General features: G+C 37.3%; 1 protein-coding gene across 2 annotated transcripts; it reads right to left on the reverse strand.

Moving 5' to 3' along the window:
- Positions 1-834: 834 nt before the first annotated feature.
- Positions 835-21,241, reverse strand: ZNF507 (zinc finger protein 507). 2 transcript variants are annotated; one of them, XM_064160259.1, is made up of 7 exons: positions 21,190-21,241; positions 16,325-18,450; positions 15,100-15,205; positions 10,221-10,335; positions 8,096-8,200; positions 4,942-5,076; positions 835-4,807 (listed from the first exon to the last, which is right to left on the reverse strand). In XM_064160259.1, exons 2-7 carry the CDS (start codon positions 18,443-18,445, stop codon positions 4,444-4,446), a joined length of 2,946 nt encoding a protein of 981 aa, XP_064016329.1. In that variant the 5' UTR covers positions 18,446-18,450; positions 21,190-21,241; the 3' UTR covers positions 835-4,443. The 2 variants fall into 2 exon arrangements, with proteins under 2 accessions (XP_064016329.1, XP_064016331.1); XM_064160261.1 differs by lacking the exon at positions 8,096-8,200.
- Between the last annotated feature and the right edge of the window lie 525 nt (positions 21,242-21,766).

A 21,766-nucleotide genomic window follows, 5' to 3' on the forward strand; every position in this document is an offset into this window, starting at 1 on the left:
TCTGATGAGTCTATATTCTGCTTTATGAAGCTGAAGCGAGCAAGGTATTTTAGTCTAATGAACTGGATGATATCTAGATGCCACATTCTACTGCAGAGACTTTTCCTCCAGGTTTTGTGTGACAACAGCACAACAGCATTCTGTAGCACCGCATTTAAACCCATTTGCTGTTCTAGATTTTGTACTTCGGTGTATCTGTCCCAGGAACATCATAAAAAACCCAAAATGCAATCAAGTGACCTGTTTATGTAAATGTAAACCATGACAGTGAGAGCATCAAGTACTATGGTACTTCTTTCTGTTTTCTCTTCTGGCCAGCAACAGCAATTGACTTAGACTCTTTTTTATTTATTTTTTTCCCCTGAAAAAGATGGGAGAACTCCAGCAAGACCATGAAATAATCTCTATCTTTAAAATTACATTGTAAGGTATGTTTTAGATTATGTAATGGATAAGCAAGAGTCAGTCACTTACCTGAAAAAAAACTTGCACAAGGCTTTCACTCCATTTAAATCAGAGAAAAAAAAATCACAACTAGCTTCATTATGAATTTTGAAAGGGCAGTTCTGTCCTTCAGCATTGTCCCATCATAACTGCATTCATGCTTACAAGTGTTTTGACTTAATGGTCTGGTATTTCATCACTACAATTACTTTTATGAAACTTGTATTAACAATATTAGAACTCCAATAACTTGACATAAGAGTGAGAAATGGCAGTAAAGTATTTCAAATACTTTCTGACTTAAACAGATTCCTCTCTCTGAACACTGGTACAGTGAATTTTCCATTCCATTTCATATTGCATACAGGTCAAATAAAAGTGACTAAGCTGTTTAACAAAAAAAAGTTTATTACCAAAATACAATATTAAAGTCAATACATGACAAACTCCTGTAAAGCAAAATAAATTATTCTAGCATTGTACAGTATTTCAGAAGGTAGTTAAAGTAGTACTACAGACTTTGCTTCATAGTTCCAAACAGTTGTCTATCAGGAACACAATCCTAGAGAGAGCTTAAGGCATGCAGCTTAATGTGCTGGATAGTTTTATAAAATGAAGGTAATCCTATTTAATAAGGTACAGTGTCAGAATTAACTGCAGTCTTTACATGTCAGTTTTCTAGATTTTTTTATACTTTGGCTATAAAAGCAGTGCCATAGTGTTACAATACCTTTTCTTAAAAAAATACATGTACCCATGTTCATGAATATCAAATGCAAATGCAAATTTCTATTAAATATATCTTAACAAATGTTACTTTGAGCACCAACTGTACATTTTTCTCAATGATTAAATAAGTGCTTCTGAAAGAGGAAAATATAACAACTCTGACTGAATCCCACTCATTTTCCAGGCCAAGCATAACTCAGAAAGATGAAAGATGCACCTGTTTACCTGTGTAGTCTGGTATGAATGGAGTTTTCTCTTTAGTAGAAGTATAGGCATTTAAACAAAAGTTGCAAGTTACAGTTCATATCACATAATAAAATCTAATTGAAACAAGCAGGAACTGACTAGTTGATCATCTGACAGTGCTGTGACAGAAGACCTGAAAATATTTTATAAGCTTAAAGAAAAGGGAAGACTACAGTGTTGGTGACATTGAAATGTGCTTAAAACCCCCTTACATAACATGCAGCCAAGCCAGCCATACACTTTCTAAAGCAGATAACCTGAGGACTAACTTGCTTTCAGAAAAACTAAGTCTATACTTCATATGCAGAACTTCTGATACAAGTCCATGGGAACTGTGAGTGGGCAACTAATGGCAAGCAGCACGGAGACAGTTAAAAATAAATGTCTGTGCATATGGGAAAGTATTATTTGTTAGCATTTGATGGGCCTGATAACAGTTTTGAGAGGCAATTAACTTTTTACTATTGTATAGGAACACATGGTCAAAAAGAAAAAAGCAACAGCAAATAGAATCATCCTCCTTAGCAATTCCCCTACAATGAGTTCTGGTGTACTATACTTAATACTGCGAATGCAGCTTGCACATATACCAAAACTGTTAATTTAGATTCAAAGTTACTTGTTTTTTAAGTCTTGGTTCACTGCTGTTTTCTTCTTATGAATGTAAGTTTTTTACCTTTTATCTTTCACTAGCTGAGAAACTTTAAAGTAATTATCCTTTTACACAAATGTAACAATGTGATGTGGCAATACAGTTTTTGGGAATACTGACTAGTACACATTTTGTACCTTCCATTTTTTCAACAAACAGGATCTCTAAATGAGACAGTTGAGATATATTCCAGAAAAGTGTATTAATTTTCATGTGAATTCTACACTGAAGGAAAAATATTGCTGTCAATAAGACAGTATGAATATCCCATTAAAAGATTACTGTCTGTAATTGGAGATCATGTAAATAAACTGCAAAATCCATCTATAGGAATATGAAAAATAACTTTTAACCAAAAATAATGTATACTTACTTCACTTAGGTATTTAAAACATCTCAAATATCTGACACAAAAATACTTTGCCATTATATCCTGACCAATTATTACAGTAAAATGTGTATTTTCTGCTATCAAATTTATAAAGCAAATAATAAATAGTTAACCCAAAAGAACAAGGCAAATTGAGGAAATAACTTGCAAACAAAAATCAACAAACTTACTTGGAATCTTAGTGCCTTTACTCTGGCCTTGAGATTTTGTGCTGCTTTATAAAGCTGTAACAAGACTTGTTTTTATTTCTTGTTTGCCACTTTGATTTAGTGATAGGGCAAGAGAATGTACACTACATATGACACCTTCTTGGATTTACAGTTGTAGCTTATTTCTGCTAGCAGATATGTATAAACAAACTAACCATAAAATACTGTTTTTATAAGGGTAAGTCAGTTTTTAAGTAATGAGCTATTAAAAATCAAGTATCTGCATCCCCATGTCAGGAGCAAGGCATGCTTCTGTGCATCTGCCACTCATCAGATGCAGAAATACATGGCTGAACTACAAGTTTTAAACCTGGCTGCTGAAGGGCTTCTTTGGAAGTGCCACTACTTCACTTGATTTAAGCACATATTTCAAACAAAGTAGCCAACTTTATAAATAGTCTTGATGAAGTTGCCAGGTAATTAGCCAGTATAGCAAGATCTCAAACTGATCCATAGATGCATGTCTTCTACTGCAAATAGCTGTAACTGTCAAAAACACCCCAAACAAAACCCCAAAACAAAAGCACTGTAATTTTAGAAGGAATTAAAAGGGAGCAACTTCTATGTGTTCCTCAGAAAGCAAAGTTTCTCTTTAGGAATCCACCTTATATGCACCTGTAAAATGTATTTTACAAGTGACTGGATATAGTTTTTGCTTAAAATATTGTTTGCCTATTTTTTTTAAATATAATTTTGTCCAGGAAGATGACTCCATCTTTCAGTGAATTATTTCTACAGTTACAGCAGATGGGAAATTTAGACAGCCAGTGGGATTTCAAAGAACTCCAGAGCACATATGCATTTCTCAAAATCCCACTTTGTGCTTACCTACATCTTTAAGGAATCTATGGAGATTTAATCTACATCTCTTTGTGACAATTACTGTTAATGTCTTGTACTCATTAAAAAACACTGCTCATACATACTGCAAAGTAATCACCACAAATTAAAAGTGACATACAATAAGCTGTTTTTTTAATAGTTCTGATAAGTATGTCAAGAGAACCATTAAGAAACAGTAGGTCGTTATTATAAAGGATCTTTTACACACTATCAGTTCAAAGATAGTGGCTTTTTAGTTAGGATTCAATCAGACAAATAGTAATTAGCAAAATACTTCTAGGCTCCTCAGATTCTGCTCCTCTAAATGGATAGAAAGGATATCAGTCTTTGTTTATGGACAACTTGGAATTTGTGAGGCCCTAAAAATAGATTGAGAAAAATACAATGCCTGTGTGTATATGCAGGCATGCAGATGGCCTCGTCCAATTCCCCTCTCCCTACTTTACAGAATCCGAGCAGTGGGGTTCATAAGATCAATTTTTATCTGGTTTGTTGCCAGTTTCAAGAAAGAGGGTAGAGAAGCTCCTTGCTGAAATATGTAGAAAATAGCAAAGAGGGAGGAAGAATAAAAACTTTTCAATTGAGACAAAGCTTTCATACCTTTGGGCTTTAACTTACTGTACTAATTACTGCATTATTACAGACTAGTACCTGACAATAGAATAAAAAAAATCAGCAATCCTACATTCTTGGCACCATATAGAGAAATAGCAGGTTAAAACAGACCATTCTATTCCCCATTCCTTATATTTATCTTCTAAATCATTCATCGGTCCCTGGTTAAAATATTGTACTCCTACTGAAACAAGGACTCGGGATGACAAATCAAGTTTTGCTTACAACTCTCTTTAGCAAGTTTCTCAGGAAAAAATTTGCAAAGAAAGAAAATAATCACTCTAGGAAACCCTTTCTGTAACTTACTGCTTCACTTAGTTTGTGCTCTGAGTTGCACTGTGGTCCTTATTGAGAATGATGTTTATTATTTCGCCTTCATGTTCTTTCATATGATCGAGCAGATTTTCTTTGTTGGTAGACTCAAAACCACAAATGCAGCAGCAGAAGAGAAGAACACAGTATTCTGTGCCAAGATGGGGTAGAGTGGAATTCTTTTCTAAACTGCATGAGGTATTCATCAAGTTAGTTTTTGCATTTTCATCAGAACCTGAAATTTCATTTGTAGTCTGGTTAATAGACTCTGTAAAAGACACCAAATTGTCTGAACTTCCTAGTATAGGTACTGTACTTTCTTCTGTGCCTTCTAGTAAGGTTTTGTCAGGAAGCTGCCCTTGAAACCTGAAATAATAATAAAAACAAACAAAAAAATCAAAACATACAGCTGTTGCTTTTTGACAGGAACTTTGTTTTCGATAAGACTTGGGTCTTTAGAAAATTCTCAATTATATGGCTCGAAAGGAAATCAGACTTACCTGCTACTTTGTGAAATTGCATCATTAATAGCCTTGTTCACTTGTTCATAGTTATAATTTTGGTCACTTGCATGTTTCCACATATGGGACTTCAGGGATGGAGGATGGCTACATACATATCCACAGAGAGAACATCTAGAGAAAAAATGTGGAGGAAAAAGAAAAACATGTAAAAGTTAATGTTTATTATTAGTAGTGGATTAGTAAGCAGAAGTTCCACTTCTTAGTTTTATAACTAGGTTGTTAGTTTGCAACATTTTATCTTGAAATTTAAGACTATTTTTAGGGTCTGAGAAATTTAACATTTTTCTCACTTCTTAAACAGCTGAATTAAAATTTTATCTCTTTGGCCTGTTAAAACTGCTCGAATACTGCAAAAATGCAGTAGTTCTGATGACTGCAGAAATAGAGCACATCAGTGTGGTATCTAGCAGGCAGGTAATGAGCTCTTTGCCATTGCTCTGAATCAAGCAGGAGCTGTGTGACAGTTTTAATTAACTAATAAAGTCTTTCTTGCTGTAGCATAAGTTATTTAAAGATCACAAAATTGTTGAAGTTGACCTTTTGAGATGACCTAGTCCAGTCCACCTGCTCAGGCAGGATTAGCCACAACAGGTAGCTGTGGACAGCATCCAGTCAGATTTTCAGTGTATTTGCAGATGGAGATGCAGACAGGTGGCAGTTTTGTTCACAGTTCTCCATCAACTCCAGGTGCCATAAGACTAAATTTTCTATTTCACTATAAGACACTGTCTTACATAACAAAGAGCATAAGCTTTAAGGATAAATCTTATTTACATAGAGATGCAGTATATTTTTAGAGACACAATCCAAGACTGATCAAGTCCTTGCACTTTTTTCATATGTGAACATACACCAGAGGAGATTTTTACAATTGCTTTGTAAGATGACAAATGAGTCATCTTAGCATGAAGATGAATGATACTGCGTGACATCGCTCCAGAACTGAACAGTACTAATGGCAAAGATGACGTAGCTCCCTGACTTTAGACAAGGAAGTTACTTTGCTTAGTCACCTGCTCCCTTGCAAGTCTTCAGTTTGTCAAATCACATGGAAAAGACCAGGACTGAAATTTTTCAGAAATCAAATTATAGCATCTCAGTCTATGTCAGTCCTCAGTGACAGCAAGATGTCTTCTGCTGAAGCAGTATTTTTCACTATGTAAGTCTGCTAAAATTAGTACTATACTAGTAACTCTTTGTTTTGAAGACCTGGAAACACATAAACCAATGTTATATAATTCAATAAGGTTTTACCATTTCTCCTAATGACAGTAGCATATGCAATGACTTGCAAATAATCATAATCATAGAGAAACTATTTTTGCTCAGCAGAAGACTGTGGAGAACAGCAAAAAATTAGTAATCACAAGTTAGCTGAAGGCATGGTACATTGCCTTGCCTATGTAGCAAGATAATTCTGTCCTGCTGGGTAAAACCATGCATGTCCTTCTAGCTCCTTTTCTCTACTATTTGATCTGGAACATTCTATGCTATTTTCCTTCTACTTTGAAGTCTTATAAAGAAAATGGGTGCTTTCAAATATAGGCAAGTTCACTCTCAAGTTGAGAATCTTATTAGAAACATTAAGACTGTTAGAAAATAATGGCATCATTAAAAGTAAGATAAAAGGCAGACCTTACAGTTACTTTACAGATAAAATAAGGCCAAAATTATTTTTCAGCAGAACACAAAGATCACCAAATAATCTCTAGTCCACTCATCTTATTAGATGTACTCTTTCTTTTTGCACCACTTACACAGCTTGGTCAGTGGGTTGGTAAAACAGCAAATGAAGCTGTGTTCAGTGTTTGTTTTATCTCTTTTTATCTGCAGTCTTGGTTTTTTTTTTTTTAAGTACAGTAATTTACTCAGGTGATTTACTAATCAGATGAGCCAAATGCTATTGACTGCTTTAGCATACAGTTCAAATCAAAGACACAGAAATTCAACAGCTTTTAGCCTGATGCGCTACAGTTTACAATCATATAGTTAATGTGTAGTTACAACATATGCAAGACATTTCCAGAGAAACAAAACTATTTTACCAGTCAGTTTAGTAGCATGACCCTTTCAATTCTGCAGTATGATCTGCCTTACTGGTTGACCTATGTTGAATTATTAACCTTTACTGTTCAAGTGTGTCCTAAATTGATCTACTGAGAAAACAATTATCTTACAGGTTTTGACAGATTATTTCCTTGGGGATACAGGGACCAAAGTGTGGAGGTTTTCAGGGATTTTCAGTAATACTAAGGGCACTCAGCAATGCTGTATGATGACAGTGAAGCAAATAGAGCTTAGCACTACTAAGAACATTTTTGGGAAATGATGCAGTGGAAGGACTTTGAAGTTGTAGAAGCAGACTTTCTTGAGAAGAAACACTTACGTGGGTTTCTTTGGATTCTTTATTTGGATTCTTCCTATTGCTCTTAAAAATCTTACACCAAGTGATGTTCTGAATATTCATCATTTTCCTTCCCAGTTTTTATTTTTTGTAGCACATTAGTAGTGAGCAATTGCACACATTTCATATATATGTAAGATACACATATGAATGAGACACACCTCACTTAAACATGACTATTCATACTAAATCGTAAGTAGGCCAGTGTGATGCCAATTTGGATTCTAACTTGCGAAGACTGTGGCGAGACTAGGATATTAATCAAAGCCAGGGAACATTCCTGGGTACTGGAATTTAACAATCTATAATGTTCATTTGTAGAAGTGTCCCTGATGTGGCTTTGGCACATAAATTCTTCCAAAGAATTTCAGGCATGCTTTCATAATTCACACGGTCCAGAAACTACTTGCAGTAGGCAGTTTATATGCAACTGCTCCATTCAGGAAAGGAAAAGCTAAATACCATACCAGAGGAAGGTTGTGGACACATTTAGTTATCTACCATAAACATCCCTGAATGCTACATCAAGTCTCTTTCTTTCTCTCAAAACAAACCAACCAACCCCCAAAACCAAACAAGAATGAAAAAAAACCTACTGGAACAAAGCTACTAGAACAAAGAATGAATCTAGGAAGTAAAAGAATAGAAGCTGAACTCTGCTTTGTATTTTAATGTAACAAAATCACTACTATGACAGCTTTTTGCCCAATTAGAACTGTTACATACTTGTACTGTTCCATTAGCTGCACTGCCTGATGCTCCTGGGGGTGGCGCCTCATATGGCATTTCAAGCTATTCATATTTGTGGTGGCGAAGTCACATACTCGACATCTGAAGAGACAACAAGAAGTAAACTAATCTGGTAATTAACTGCTAGCACTACTCCAGAAGTAAATATCTGTGAGAAGGTGAAAATATCTGGAAAGACTACAGTTAAAGACTAACAGTATGTACAGAAGTCCAAGTGATGACATTAACTTCTAGTTTTTGGACCGTGAGAATCTTTTGCAGCCCAAAAAAGCTTTCTCCACTTTGAGCAAGAAACACTAGACATGGACTATGTTCCTTTCTGGACATCTACCTCGTGTGCATCTACTCAAGTTGGTAAGCATCACAAAGTATAAGGGAGATGTGTATGCACCTGTATGAATGCAGCCCTGATGCAAGTTGCTTGTTGCTGTTTATGAAAAGGCAGAACATGTCTCTTAAGAGCTTCAGGGAACACAGTGTAGCTAGAAGTGAGTCTTGTTCCTCAAGAATGCGTATTCTACTTAATGCAACAGCCATGTTTCTCATGACATTTTAAAAGCCAAACTATCTATTTGGTAATAAAATGTTGCAGTTTCAGAATGTTAGATCTGAAATAGAAGGCGGGGACAAGATCAATACCTTTAGATTCAAGTGCCTAAGACAAGTGTGTCACATCCTGCTGTTTTACATTTGATAAAATAGCTTTTTCTAACACCAGTACATAAACCAGTCTGGAGCTAAACTTAGATCAGTGGATTTATATCCCAAAGTATCATACAAAATACTGTGCTATTCATAAATATCAATATGCTACCATAAGAGCTTCCTGTATATAACATACTGAAACAGAAGTTATTAAACTCAGCTAAAACTCTATTTGTTAAGACTTTAGTTGTTTGTTCTTTTTAAATAGTAAAATTCCCAATATTAACTAAGTCAGGTCTATAGAGTAAAACAGCTTGAGACTGCAGAATACTTACTTACCTTGAGATTATTCAAGAGTACTTACTTTATTTTTGAAAGGACTTAATTATGCAATATTAAAATCCAAAAGGTATCAAATCTGCAAAAATGCATCACTGGAGGCTATATATACAGTTTAATTTCCAGCAATTTTTGTCAAACAAAAGAAGTTTGCAGCTATAAAAGTGGCAACGATATAGTAGGTTGTAATCTGATAATAAGAAGGTTTGATGAATACATGTTTTAGACTAAGAAATACCACAAATACTGGATATTTCTGGGTTTTTAGGCTGTGGCTTAAGTACCCTGTCTAAGGGTTTCATGAAAAAAAGAAAAAGAAAAGCAGCCAGATCAGTAGTTTTAAACTTAGCATGCAGCATTCTGTATCACCAATAGAAAATGTTCAGAAGTTCCCAAATCAAAAAGGCTGGCTATCGCCAGAAAACTCTCATATGTAAGACACAACAGTGTCTGCTGTTCCAGCCCCACTAAGTAAGAAGTGGTTGCAATATGAAAGCTCCTGAAGAGAAAAAAAATAAATCTATTTGTATTCCATATGTGGTCTCTGAGCAAACATCTTGCAATTTTTTGCTAACATTATGGGATATCATTAGAATGCACAAATCAAAATACAACATGTCTTCTGGGTTTGTTTAGCCAAAAGAGAAAGTCCCTGGCTGAGCTCAACATTTCAAGGTGTAGAGTTCCCAGAATTTGTATTAAAAGATAGAAGTATATTACCTCAACAATTCTGTTAACTCAGATTTATTTTCTAGCCACTAGAGAGGGACAGAGATCCACACTGAAAGAGAATAGATTGAATTTGCAGGAATTTATGCATCAACCAATAAAAAATGCATGCTTTATTTTTCTGCTGGGGATCTGAGCTGTAGCGTTACATGTGATTTTAGGTATCAAAGTTTCTGTATAAATCTATATAACATCCTTGTAGAAAAGTGATAAAATCTGATCCTAAGTATGTTAATATTGATTGAAACCTGTGAAAAAGAGGAGAGGATTAGTGACAAAAGAAAAGGCAGAATTTTGCTACATACTGTAGAAATCAACATGCGAAGTAGCAATAGGACCATGATGAAGCAACCACACAGCATAAGCCAGCAATAACCAAGGCACTTACCTATATGGCTTATCTGAGTTGTGAATTCGTCTGTGATTTCGGACACCAACATAAGTTGTGCTTGTGTAGTCACACACATCACACCTGTATAGTTTCTGAACTGAAGACTTATTTCCTATGTGAAACAAAATCCATTATTTTAGAGAGTTGCATTCAGCATTTTAAGAAGTTCTCAGATGATAATTTCTGCATGATTGAATTAAGAAACAAGATTTAATGTTTTGAAGTAATACTTTTATACATTTATAAATATTTAATACTTCTAAAGTATTTGGAGCAAACTGGCAATGGACATAGAGTATAGTTTCTTCTGCATTCACCCTACCATCTACTGAAATTATGATAATTTTATGAAAACACATTCTTTCTCTCTAGACAGACACTTCATATTGCAGTTTGGTTAAAATCCTGTCTTACAGTAAAAGGTGATAAAATGTGGGAAGTGCTGGACCCAGCAGTTTCACTGCTTTGCAGAATGAATCAAATCAAAGGAGATGATGGGCATTGAGAAAGTACAAGTTTCCAACTTGCAAACATAGAAAAGCAAAGCATCTCCCAAAGCATCTATTTTTTTTAACCAACCACATAAATTCATGGTTTCAGAAGAATCTGAGATGACAAAACAACCCGACCAGATGTGTTAGGAAATAATTTGAAACTTCTCCAAATTACTAAAAAGTAATTGCAACAAAAATATTGTTTTCCATTCTAGAATGAAAGAGACTGTTGAAAAATTAATGGTTTCAAAGACAAAGGCTAAAGACTCATTTACCTTAGGAAAATGTGTGCCTATAAGCACACAGATTGAGTATTTTTGAGATATAAACATGCTGAGTTAAACAGTGCTATTCCTGCTCTCCCACTGAATAATGAAACTGATTTGGGTTAACATACTAACATTCGGGAAGAGGGATGGTATTTTTCACACAGGTCGTTCTCCCATTCCAGTCTATCATGCAGCCTTAGTGCACCCCCTAAATGACAGAACAGCATGAAACAAAGGAACACCAAGTCTGGACCTATTTAAATCAGCACTACTGTCAAAAGAAACATCAAACTAAAACCAAAGAGTTTTCTTTCTGCATCTAACCTCTTTACTAGCCTACATAATTCTACCTTTTTCCCCCTCCTTTTTGTCTTCAAGTAAGATGCTCAAGTTCATTTTATCTTTACACCAAATAGTTATTAGCTGGCCGAACAAGTCAAGCCATTACTCTCAGTTATGTACCTGGACTTTGAAGAAGACAGAGATCCTTAGAGATTTTGTCCAGTGGGTAGAGACTCATTACTAAAGTACATCCCCAAACCAAAATAGATATACAATTCAATAAATAATGTGTGGAAGACAAAGCATAAAGCTCAAATCTTGCACAACAAACCTGAAAATAATTTCAGTTTCCAAAATACTGAACAGATTTTGTAAATATAATTTGTTCTCTTGATGATGCTGGACTCCAATAATCCAGAGTGAGTCCTTTCATTATCAAAGTAACAGCTAAGAATCTTTACTGTAAGACTCTTTTTAAGGAGACATTGCAGAATAACCAGTAGAGTGAGGCATCCAAAACAGAAGTTCAGCTTTTTACACTCATTCTTTTTCCTGCACAGGTAGGCAATGATGTCAAAACAAGTCTTAGATAAATTATTCTGAGGGATACAGTCACACAAATAATTTAAACAGTAAGGGAAAATCACTACTAGTTAAACTTTCACTCCAAAATCTGGCACTTTCAGTTCAAGATGCAAAGCAATTAGTTAGGGCTGATAACCCCAGAGGGTTATTCTGAAGAATATATAGTATATGATATAAAATTGAATAGCAACCTGAATACAGAGACAGTCTATGAAATAAAATTTGAATAATTCTGCATGTACCAAGAGAATAGAAAAAAATATTTTATATTTTCCCCTTTAAAACATGACACAGTGCTCACTCATTCTTATACAGTAAAATAGAATGTGCACACTTTGCAAGCCAAACTTAAGGCAAAGTATATAATAATTTTGCTCAGACAGTAAAATTTATTAGTTTTCTTTAATGTAAATTATTAAAACAATCTTAATTTTATAGTTGGAGATTTTGGAACTTTTATTTCTACAATTATTCTTTTATGAATGTTGAAGACTTCACAGGAATACAAAGACATTTACTGGGATGCAGATCTATGGGAGAGCAGGGGTTGTGTGAAGGTTAAGCTATTGAATGCTCTACTTCAATGAAGTTTCCATCTTAATTTCTGCAGCTTTAGAATAAACTGCTTCCAAATGCATTTTCTGTTATGAATTTAGTATTTTATTGGGCAGGCAGCTTAAAACTAACAGTATCTAATGAGATTTTTAAAGCATTATGCAAACATTATCTATGGCATAGTTATAAGTGGCTAACCACCCAGTAGAGCTCACTTAGGAGCAATTATTTACACCAGTCACTATATTTATTCCTTCCACAAAATACATGTAAATTATAATACATCATATAATCTCTCACTGGTGCAAAGCAGCAGTTGTGCCTCCCACCCCCACCACTGCCATATTTCTTGTGGGTTTCAGGCCTTTTTAGCTTTCAGTATAGAGGATATAAGGTCTCTTAAAAGTGAATATGGAAATGACAGATCTTTGTTCTAGCAGCAGTAACAGGTGCTCCTGTAATGCTGCTTATTACCCTATTCCTTCATTATTAGACATTTACAATCTGAACATATCCAGTGTCATAATGATCCCTTTCAATTTATTGTACAACCATGCTGAATAAAGGGACTTTTAGGACTAACTATTTCATAAACAAGAAATGAAACTGTTCCAGCTCAGGCATCTTTCACATAAACAGATGCTATGCCATAAACTTCTTTGGTTTGTGTCGCTTTATAGGGATGACATCTGTTTGACAAGAGATTGCTGTACTGCAGTGGTGTTGCAATTTGATTATAAATTGGTTCTGAAATAATTTAAGCGTTCCACAGTATGAGTTAATAAAAGTTTAAAAGGAGAATGGTTTTAATTCAAGCCACATTACTAGATTTCACGTGAAGTAAACAATCAATTAAAGTGCATGACTGTCACACTTTTGTAATAGGAGAAAAAATATTTTTAAAAAGTCTCTAAAGTAATTAAACTGAAAGCAGGCATTTTTCTTGAATAGGGACTCTTCTTTCATGGAAGTGAAGTTGTAAGATCAGGATACAAACTCTAAAACCACCTTATTAAAATATATTGTTTTCAAAAGCTTACAGGCACTTTGCTTTGCAGTCACCTTAACAGGACTTTAGCTCAAAAGGTACACTATTCCCCCAAATCTTTTGTGTTTCAGGCTTTTCAAAGTACTTTTTCCTGTATCATGATATCTTTAAAAATAGTGATTTAAAACAAACGTTGTCATTAATAGTAGCCCAAGTTTTGCTCACAGATGTTTGTAACCAGCTAAACTAATATTGTTGGTTTTATCCTAACAACATTTATGCTATTTCTTCTGAAGAAAGAAACCTGCTACTTAATGAGGAACCTTCCCACTACTAGCAGACCCTTGCTAGCCCTCTTCCTATCTCCACTGCCTTTCAGATTCACTCTCTTGAACTTATGTCTTAGGGATGTAACACACATTACAGACTCTGAATTTCAAAGCCTTCTGCATTGATGAGAGTGAAAAGGAGTTGGGAAGAGTCATTTTACCTGAGGCTGATATGGTAATTAACTTTTAAATTTCTAACTTATACACTGAAAGCCAGAAATGGGGGCAGCGTAAGAGAACAGAAGTCAAGAGGTAATGATCTCATTCTACCCTGACATCTACCATGTTGCTTTGGACAAATCATTAATGGTTCAAGCCATCCACCCTAGCTCATGCTCCATCAATTTCAGAGATAATCATCAAACTTCTTAGCTGTAGAAGCAAACCTAGAAATTGCATATGCGATCTAAGTAGTATTATAGTATGCATTTTGCTATCTAAACAAAAAAGAGATCATAGTTAGGACAGAAAAGAGTTATGTTTATAAAAGGGAAATACTTAAACTCATATACGTTCAGAAGTGAATATAATTGCTAGCACTTTTCCATAGTGCCCTAAAAGTGCCAAATGCTAATAATTAGTGTTGCCTGAAGAATAAAAATACTGTATTTTCAATTACTTCAACTCACCAAAGAGGAGGATGCATTCAAGTTGCAAGATACTGGGCCTCCAGGATAATCATAGGATTTTAACACCATGTTTTCTCCTAAACTTTAAAATGTGGCTATTTCCCCCCCATTTTCACTACCTTAACATACCCAGGGTTTGTTTGGGTTTTGTTGTTCATTTTAAAACAAACACTATTCAACTATAAGCAGACACAAGGTTAAACATTTAGAAAATGTACATCTACTGTTACCCTAGCAACTATTACAGATATAGGTTGCATTTTTAGAATGCATTTTTAGAGGGAAAAACATGACTCATGTTGGGCATTACTGTAATTAAACAGAAATTTCTAAACACAGAATGAATCATATTGTACACATACATCCTGACAGCAAGCTACCACAGTGAGTGTAAAAAAGGCTTTTGTTTGCTGTAAGTGATTTGGAAAATACTGTAGCTGCTGAAGGAAGGACAAAAAGATTTTTCTTTTGAAAAATTCAGAATAATATTCCATACGAGTTGTTCTTTATAAGAAGAAATACAAGGCCCAGTGACAGGTTAAAAATACTTAACTACCAATAAATGCCAGTAAAACACCTCAAAACTGACTATGGTTATGTTTTGTGCACTGAAAATCATATGCATTTAAGGTTATGGACAGGCACGTGAACATTTCAGCATGAACAAGACTTAAACCACTTTATGTAAAGATAGCAAACAGAAGTAATGAGTGACTGTAATTTCAAGTGTAATTGTAAGCAGTACCTTCTCTTTCATCTGCTTCACTGGAAACAATTAGTTTGTTCGACGTAGCTGTAGAAATGATATCTGGAAGACTGTGTTGCTCTCTTTCATGATTTCGCAGTTGGCTCTGAAAAAAGGAAATTCTCACATTTAAATACACTACAAACATACATTGATCACTTCAAAGGTTGCAATCACTTGTGACATTGTTGCTCAAGTTTTAGTGGCAACTGTTACAAAATGTATGTTAACACATATATAAATATATATAAAACCCCAGGTAATTTTACTAGAAACAAAACAAAGTACTTAACGTTAATAACATCAAAGATTGATGAAAGTGACAGAGAGGATTTTATTTGTGTTCATTTAGAAGATACATTTCTTTCTTCCCACATTCCCACAGACAAATGGCAAATATTTCTTCCTCCAAGATTAGTATACTCTAAAGGCAGTATTACATTAGAGGTTAGAGTATGGGTTATGTGAAAATCATCTCAATTTTCATATTGCCTGATGACTTAAGAGTATGTTATTCCTGTTTCTACTTGCATGGGGAGGAGAGTGGCAACAGAGGCTTTTGCTACTCTACCTATACTTTTTCCAAAGCAGGACTAAACAACAGTAAATATGGGAAAAATTGCACGACCACTGCATACAGCAATAGATTCTATATTCTAAAGTACTGAAGTGAGTGGGTAGGAACGCACTCACCAGCAAGAATGCTTATAATAATTGTAAAACAGGAAGAAGTACATTAGTCTGCTCTGATGTGTAATCTTTCAGATCTAAGATCTACAGAACAACCAGACCAACACAACAATGGTAAAAATGAAAATAATTTCCAAGTGTTTCATGTTAGCCCCAAATGCCATAATAGCTTTTGCAAACACTCACAACTAGCTGGCATGTTAGAGAACTCTTAAAGTTTCAACTATGAAGTCCTCAATGCTTCTGTTTCTTTCTGTAGTTGCTACATGAGGGCAGAAAAACACGGTATTAATATGTCCATAAGAGATGGTTCTTGGAAAACAACTTATGTGAAGAAGCAAGTCTACTTCAATGGGTAAGCAGAATAATTCCAGCTGAATTGTCTATTTGAAGGGTGCTGCTGGCAATAATCCCCAATTGTAATAACAAGAAACCAGGATGTCAGACTGAATTAAGTCAACAAGAGGGATCACCAGTTATTTAAAAAAGTAGAAAATAAGTTATTTAGCTGTTATAGACAGGCAAAGAACTTTACCTTATAATGAAAGGATTCTTCACATTGCTTGCACTGATACATTCTTGTTTTGCAGTGGTTGATCATGTGGCTCTCTAAGTCCTTACTATTGTCAGCAATATGTTCACAAATAGGACACTGGTAGGGCTGCCTCTGACGATGGACTCTCAAGTGCTGTTTTATGTAGCCCTTGTTACCGCTGCTGTAATGGCAGAGGCGACAGCGGTAGGGCCGATCTGCATTAGGTATATATTCCACCAGGTTACCTCCAGCAATGGTTGCATCATTTGCATTTTGGCATTGTGCGTTGTCTTGTAGTTCTTTCAAAATGTCATCATCCGAAGCATTCTGATCTGTCCTCTCCTTCAGTTTTTCAATGACAGTGAGTAGTGACATACTGATACCCATTTTAATTGGTGCTTCTGATAACTCTGACCTTTCTTTCTCTATCTCAACTATTGTACACTCACTTTGGTTTAAGCTGCTCAGCTCCTCTGTGGGACTCTTAAGTGAGGATACTGCTTTAGAATGAGCCATGCATGGACCATTTGCTTCTCCCTGTCCTGCACCTGCATCCATGGCATCTTCTCCGGTCAGAGCCTTGAAGCTAGACCTTGTTAGTTCTGCAGCTCTGATAGGCATTGTAACAAGAGCTTCTGCAGCCAATGAATGTAGTCGTAAAGACTCTGAATTTGTCCTTCTTCGTGCAGGAGGCACATTTTCATCAGCTGTTACATTTTTACTGGAGCTTGATTCGTTATCTTTCTTCTCTGTATTATTCCAACTTATTATTACTTCCTGAATTTCATTTGAATGATAAACTTCATCACGTTCTTCCTGGGCAGCACTGGACTCTTCTGAGATTAATTTTTTTTCTGTTTCAATGTCAGTGTTCATCAAGAAAGGCTTTTGTAAGACACTTTCTTCAGCACCTGGCAAACGCTCTACTATTACGTTAACATGCCCTTTTTTATTTGGACTACAATTGATGATTTTCTGTGCTGATGAAAGTAGGCTATCAGTTATCATATTATCCTGTTCTGTATCTGATACCGTCTCCTCTAAAACCTCTGTGGCAGGTGAATGCACTGCAGACTGATTCAACAATTCTTCCTCTTTTATGTTTGTTCCTACTGGTGATTTACATGACAGTTGCTCAGAATTGCAAATCTGAAGCTGAAGAGAATGTTCACTGTGGATATCAAGTTCACTGTTTTCCAAAGAAAGAACAACTGTATCCACGCTCTGAGGTGTGTGAGTTACAACCGTCTCTGACAAGTTGGTAGTTTCATTTTCTTCTTCAAAGATAGGATAGGAGCAGTCAACCTCACCAGCATGTTTCCAGGCATGTGTTTTCAACATTCTCTGCTGACCACAGGTGTACCGACAAATCAAACACCGGTACATGCCATACTGCTCGTAAGTGTACCATTTCCTCCTACCCATTTCAGGCATATGTGTGGACTGAGTCATATCTTTACATTCCAGATTTCCTGTCTGATCAGTCCTTGATTTGATACTTCCTTCCAATGGCCCTTGCAAAAATGAACTTGCAACATTTACACACTGCTGCCCTTTTGTCTGGATGCTATTTTTAACACCATTCTCATGGTAATTTTGGAAGTGAGATTCAAGTTCTTCTTGGCTTTTGGAAGCAAAATGACATTCTGAGCACATTAATATCACTTCGTTTTTCTGCCCATGTTGCTTTATATGCTCTTGTAGTGTTAAGAGCGAAGGTGATAGAAACTTACATAGACTACACTGGTAGCACATCACCTTTTTTTTACTTTGTGGAAGACACTCAGTCACAAAGTAATCTTGTAACTCTTCAGTCTTTTGAGTAGCAATAACAGATAGCTCAATTGTTTTAGCTGGGATTTCACAAATATCTGTGTCAAAGGACTGTGTAGAAGCATTAGGATGGGAACGTTTTTTCCCTATTAAAAGGCATCTTTGTGACTTCTCACTTTCAACTATTTTGCTTAGTTTTTGGATCACGTGGATTAGTGGATCAGTTTTACATTTTCTCTGATCTTCACTGCTCTGCAGTGTTGGGCCAATGACTGTTTCAGAAATCAGCACAGCTTCCTGCTCCCCAATATTTGGCATCAATACTGCAACACTGCTTCCTTCTTCCATAATACCTAGGAGAAAGAAGTTTATAAAAAAAAATAAAATGCATGCCTGCACAGTAGCAAAAATACAACCCAGTACTATTTAAATGTCTCCTTCTACTAAATAGGGAAGCCTAAGGTGAATAGCTATATAAATGGGCAAAGACTTTGAGGACATATAGTGGATCATGTAGATGCTACTTGATAGAGCTGGACAGAATAATTCCAAGAGAGCCTATGACGGCCTGCTTCCAAGCTCTACAAAGGCAAGATGAATATTTCCCAAGAACAGCTTTGTTACAGCATTCTTTTTCTTTATGAGGACTCCACCTCTGAATGCTAGACATTTAAATACACCAATCAATAGTAATTGGCACATTTATGTTAAAAAGCCATGAAATGATATAAGGATGCATTCCCAACACTTTGATTCACTGATGTCTCTTAAATCAAATGACAACTTGCAACAATGAACAGTTTTTCCTTAAAATGTTAGGAAAAGTAATTCTGGTATATACTTGCATTAGTCATTTTGCTATGACTACATTTAAGACAATTCAAATGTCAAATCATGCTTTTCATGACAAATGTAATTTTCTGGAAAAGCTACGAATTGTAACATTTTTTATGGTTCTCTAATTGTAGGGAAAATCAGTTTGAAGTAAAGTCATTAAGATTTTTTTTTTCTGTTTGGAGGGGAAGCTGAAGGCAGTAGCTATTTCCACTTACATTTCCTTTGAACATGTCTAACCATAAACCACAGGCAATAATGTGGTACTGTTGGATGTTAAATTAGTAGCCAACATAGATAAATTTACATGAAAACATACTTTTTGACGTGGGCAAAGCTGTGAGGTGTGGGGTGGAGAAGCTAGACAAAAAAGCCTTACAGGGAAATCTGTCTCTCAAAAAAATGTCAAAAAAGACCCTATCCAAGTTCCACTATACAAACACATAAAGTTTAGACACAGTATGTAATTTACATGCTGTATTCAAAATTCAGAATAGAAACAGATGCCAGATTGGCATCATGTGAGGTTTTTGCTTGTTTTTGAAGACACAGGCCAAACTAGAACTTCCAAAAGTGGTCCTAAAGACCCAAGAAATCCACTCTTTTCTACTTACTGACTTTGTATGCAGCAGTATAATGAACCTATGTAGGTGGGCTCTGTGGTGCCCCTTTCCCACTACAGAAAATTTCTGGGCAGAACTATTCAAGTTACCTTTATTTGCCATTCAGCTTTACACTTCAGGTTATCATGAGAGCTATCGATACAATGCAATATTAGTATCATTCACAACTCACGTTCATGGATCTAACTGCCACAGGGTAGCTGAATCTACAACAACTAGAATCTGAAGCTACTAACTTTTTTGTCTATGCGACTTTTATGTAGTATCTCCAACTGTGTAACAGTAAGTTCCAGGTTATTATTTGGAAACCATCCTATTCAGTTATACAAAAATACTTTGCTATTTGTTTCATGTGCTCATGTGCTTTTTCCTCTGAAAGCAAATTTAACATTGCATGAAGTGCTCAGTGGAATAATATGCATCTCAAGTATTTTCAGTTTGAAAATTAGCTAAGGAAAATTATGAGCACATGCTGCTATCCCTTTAAAAACCTTGCAAGCAATGTTGACCAGGCAAGTATTTCCACAACCTCTCTCATTTGAAAGCAGCACAGAAACTAAGAAAAAAATAGACCAGAGGAGAACTATGATGCCACATATTATTGCTATGTCAAAAATGAAAACAGAGAGAGTATTTTAGGATGCTTGTAGCTGATGTGTAACTATGATATATATATGTGATGTCATTCTTTGTTTAGAGTAAATTTAATGTTTTCTGATGTGGGTTTTGGTTTTTAGAGAGATGACAAGAATTGTATAAAAAGATCTGGATGTTAATAACTACATCATTTTGACTAAGAACAAAGGTGATTCGATCTTCCATGACACAAAACTTCAGCTCAGCAAATGGCTCTACCAGCATGCGTCCTTTACATGACTAGGGGTGGCAAATGGGCCTGAAAGGGCAGATCCAGAGCAGAGGAAAATGCCTCTGCGCTGGAGGTGCCCGTGCCACCTATGCCCAACGCCCACTCGAGCAGCATGGCACAGACAAGGTGGAATGCCTCCAGGTCTCGGAAAAGTCAACCACGGTTTTGCACAACGATCTGACTCGGAGATGCCGGTCCGATCACATCGCGGCTCCCGAGGTTTGGGAAAACTTCATCAGCGGAAGCTCCGTGCTGCCAAGCGTCACCCCCGGACAGAGGAGCCCCTGCCCCGGGACTGCGGCTCGGAGACGTCCGGCCGCGGATCCACGACGCTATCCTGCGGAACCCAACTTGCCTTTCCCTGCCCTCCACGCTCTCTGCCGGCCACACCCGCACCTGCCGCCACTCCCCGGGCGGGCCCCGCTTTATATCGCGCAGGTGCCGGTGGTGGGGCCCTCGAGCAGCGGGCCTGACGCCACAAGGTGGGCAGAACCAGCGCCTTCTGCTCCAGCAGCTGAACTGCGTAGAGCTGGCCTGCTGCAGAGGTGATGTGGTGAGGAGTGTGGGGTAGGAAGGCGGCGGAACCGAGCCTGGGGAAGGCTCCTCTAGGAACCGCAACCGCCCGCGGCTCCGCACATGGGCTGCGGCGTGCCGTCCCGGGGCCTGTCTGCCCAACACCGCGCCTCGCGCCCTACCGCCCGTCGCCGCCGGGCTGCTGCCGCTTCCTGCTCGCCGCGGCGGGCCCGAGGGCAACCCCTGCTTTTTACCTGCGTTTGCATGAAGAAAGAATTTTTTCCCCTCACCCCTGGCCACAGCTTCAAGATGGCGACGATGGAGTCCGTATCACGTGAGCGCGGCGCAGGTCAGGTGACTAGCGGGTGGGCGCGGCGGCGGTGGCCGCGCGCCGTTGTCCCGGAGACCAGCGCGGGGGCTGCCGTGGCCCCGCCCCGCCGCGGCGCTGGCGAGTCCCTTGCGGCGCCTGTGCCCGCGGGGCTGTGGCGGTGCTTACCTGCCGCCGTGCCCCGGCCCTTCGGCTCCGCGCTGGCTCCGGCTGTGCGGCTGTGCTCCTGCAGCCCTCTCCACAGACCGCTGCAGTATAGGTGTGGGTGGCTCCATGGATACATTTGTCATCTTACCTTAGAGTTCATCTGAGCAGCGGAGAACCAAGAGCGATACCTGTGCACTCGCGGTGGCCCAGTGTGGCCGAACCAGTTGTTTTGTTCCTAAGTCTCAAAATAACTGGTAGCGTTTACCTTGCAGCTGCTGTGCTTAGGTGATGAGAATTCTTGCCTTCCTAAGTGAGGAGTTCCTAAATATTTCATTGTCCAGGGCCAAGCCAGGCAG

Source organism: Pogoniulus pusillus, chromosome 20 (assembly GCF_015220805.1).
Source record: "Pogoniulus pusillus isolate bPogPus1 chromosome 20, bPogPus1.pri, whole genome shotgun sequence".
In the NCBI taxonomy this organism is placed as follows: Eukaryota; Metazoa; Chordata; class Aves; order Piciformes; family Lybiidae; genus Pogoniulus; species Pogoniulus pusillus.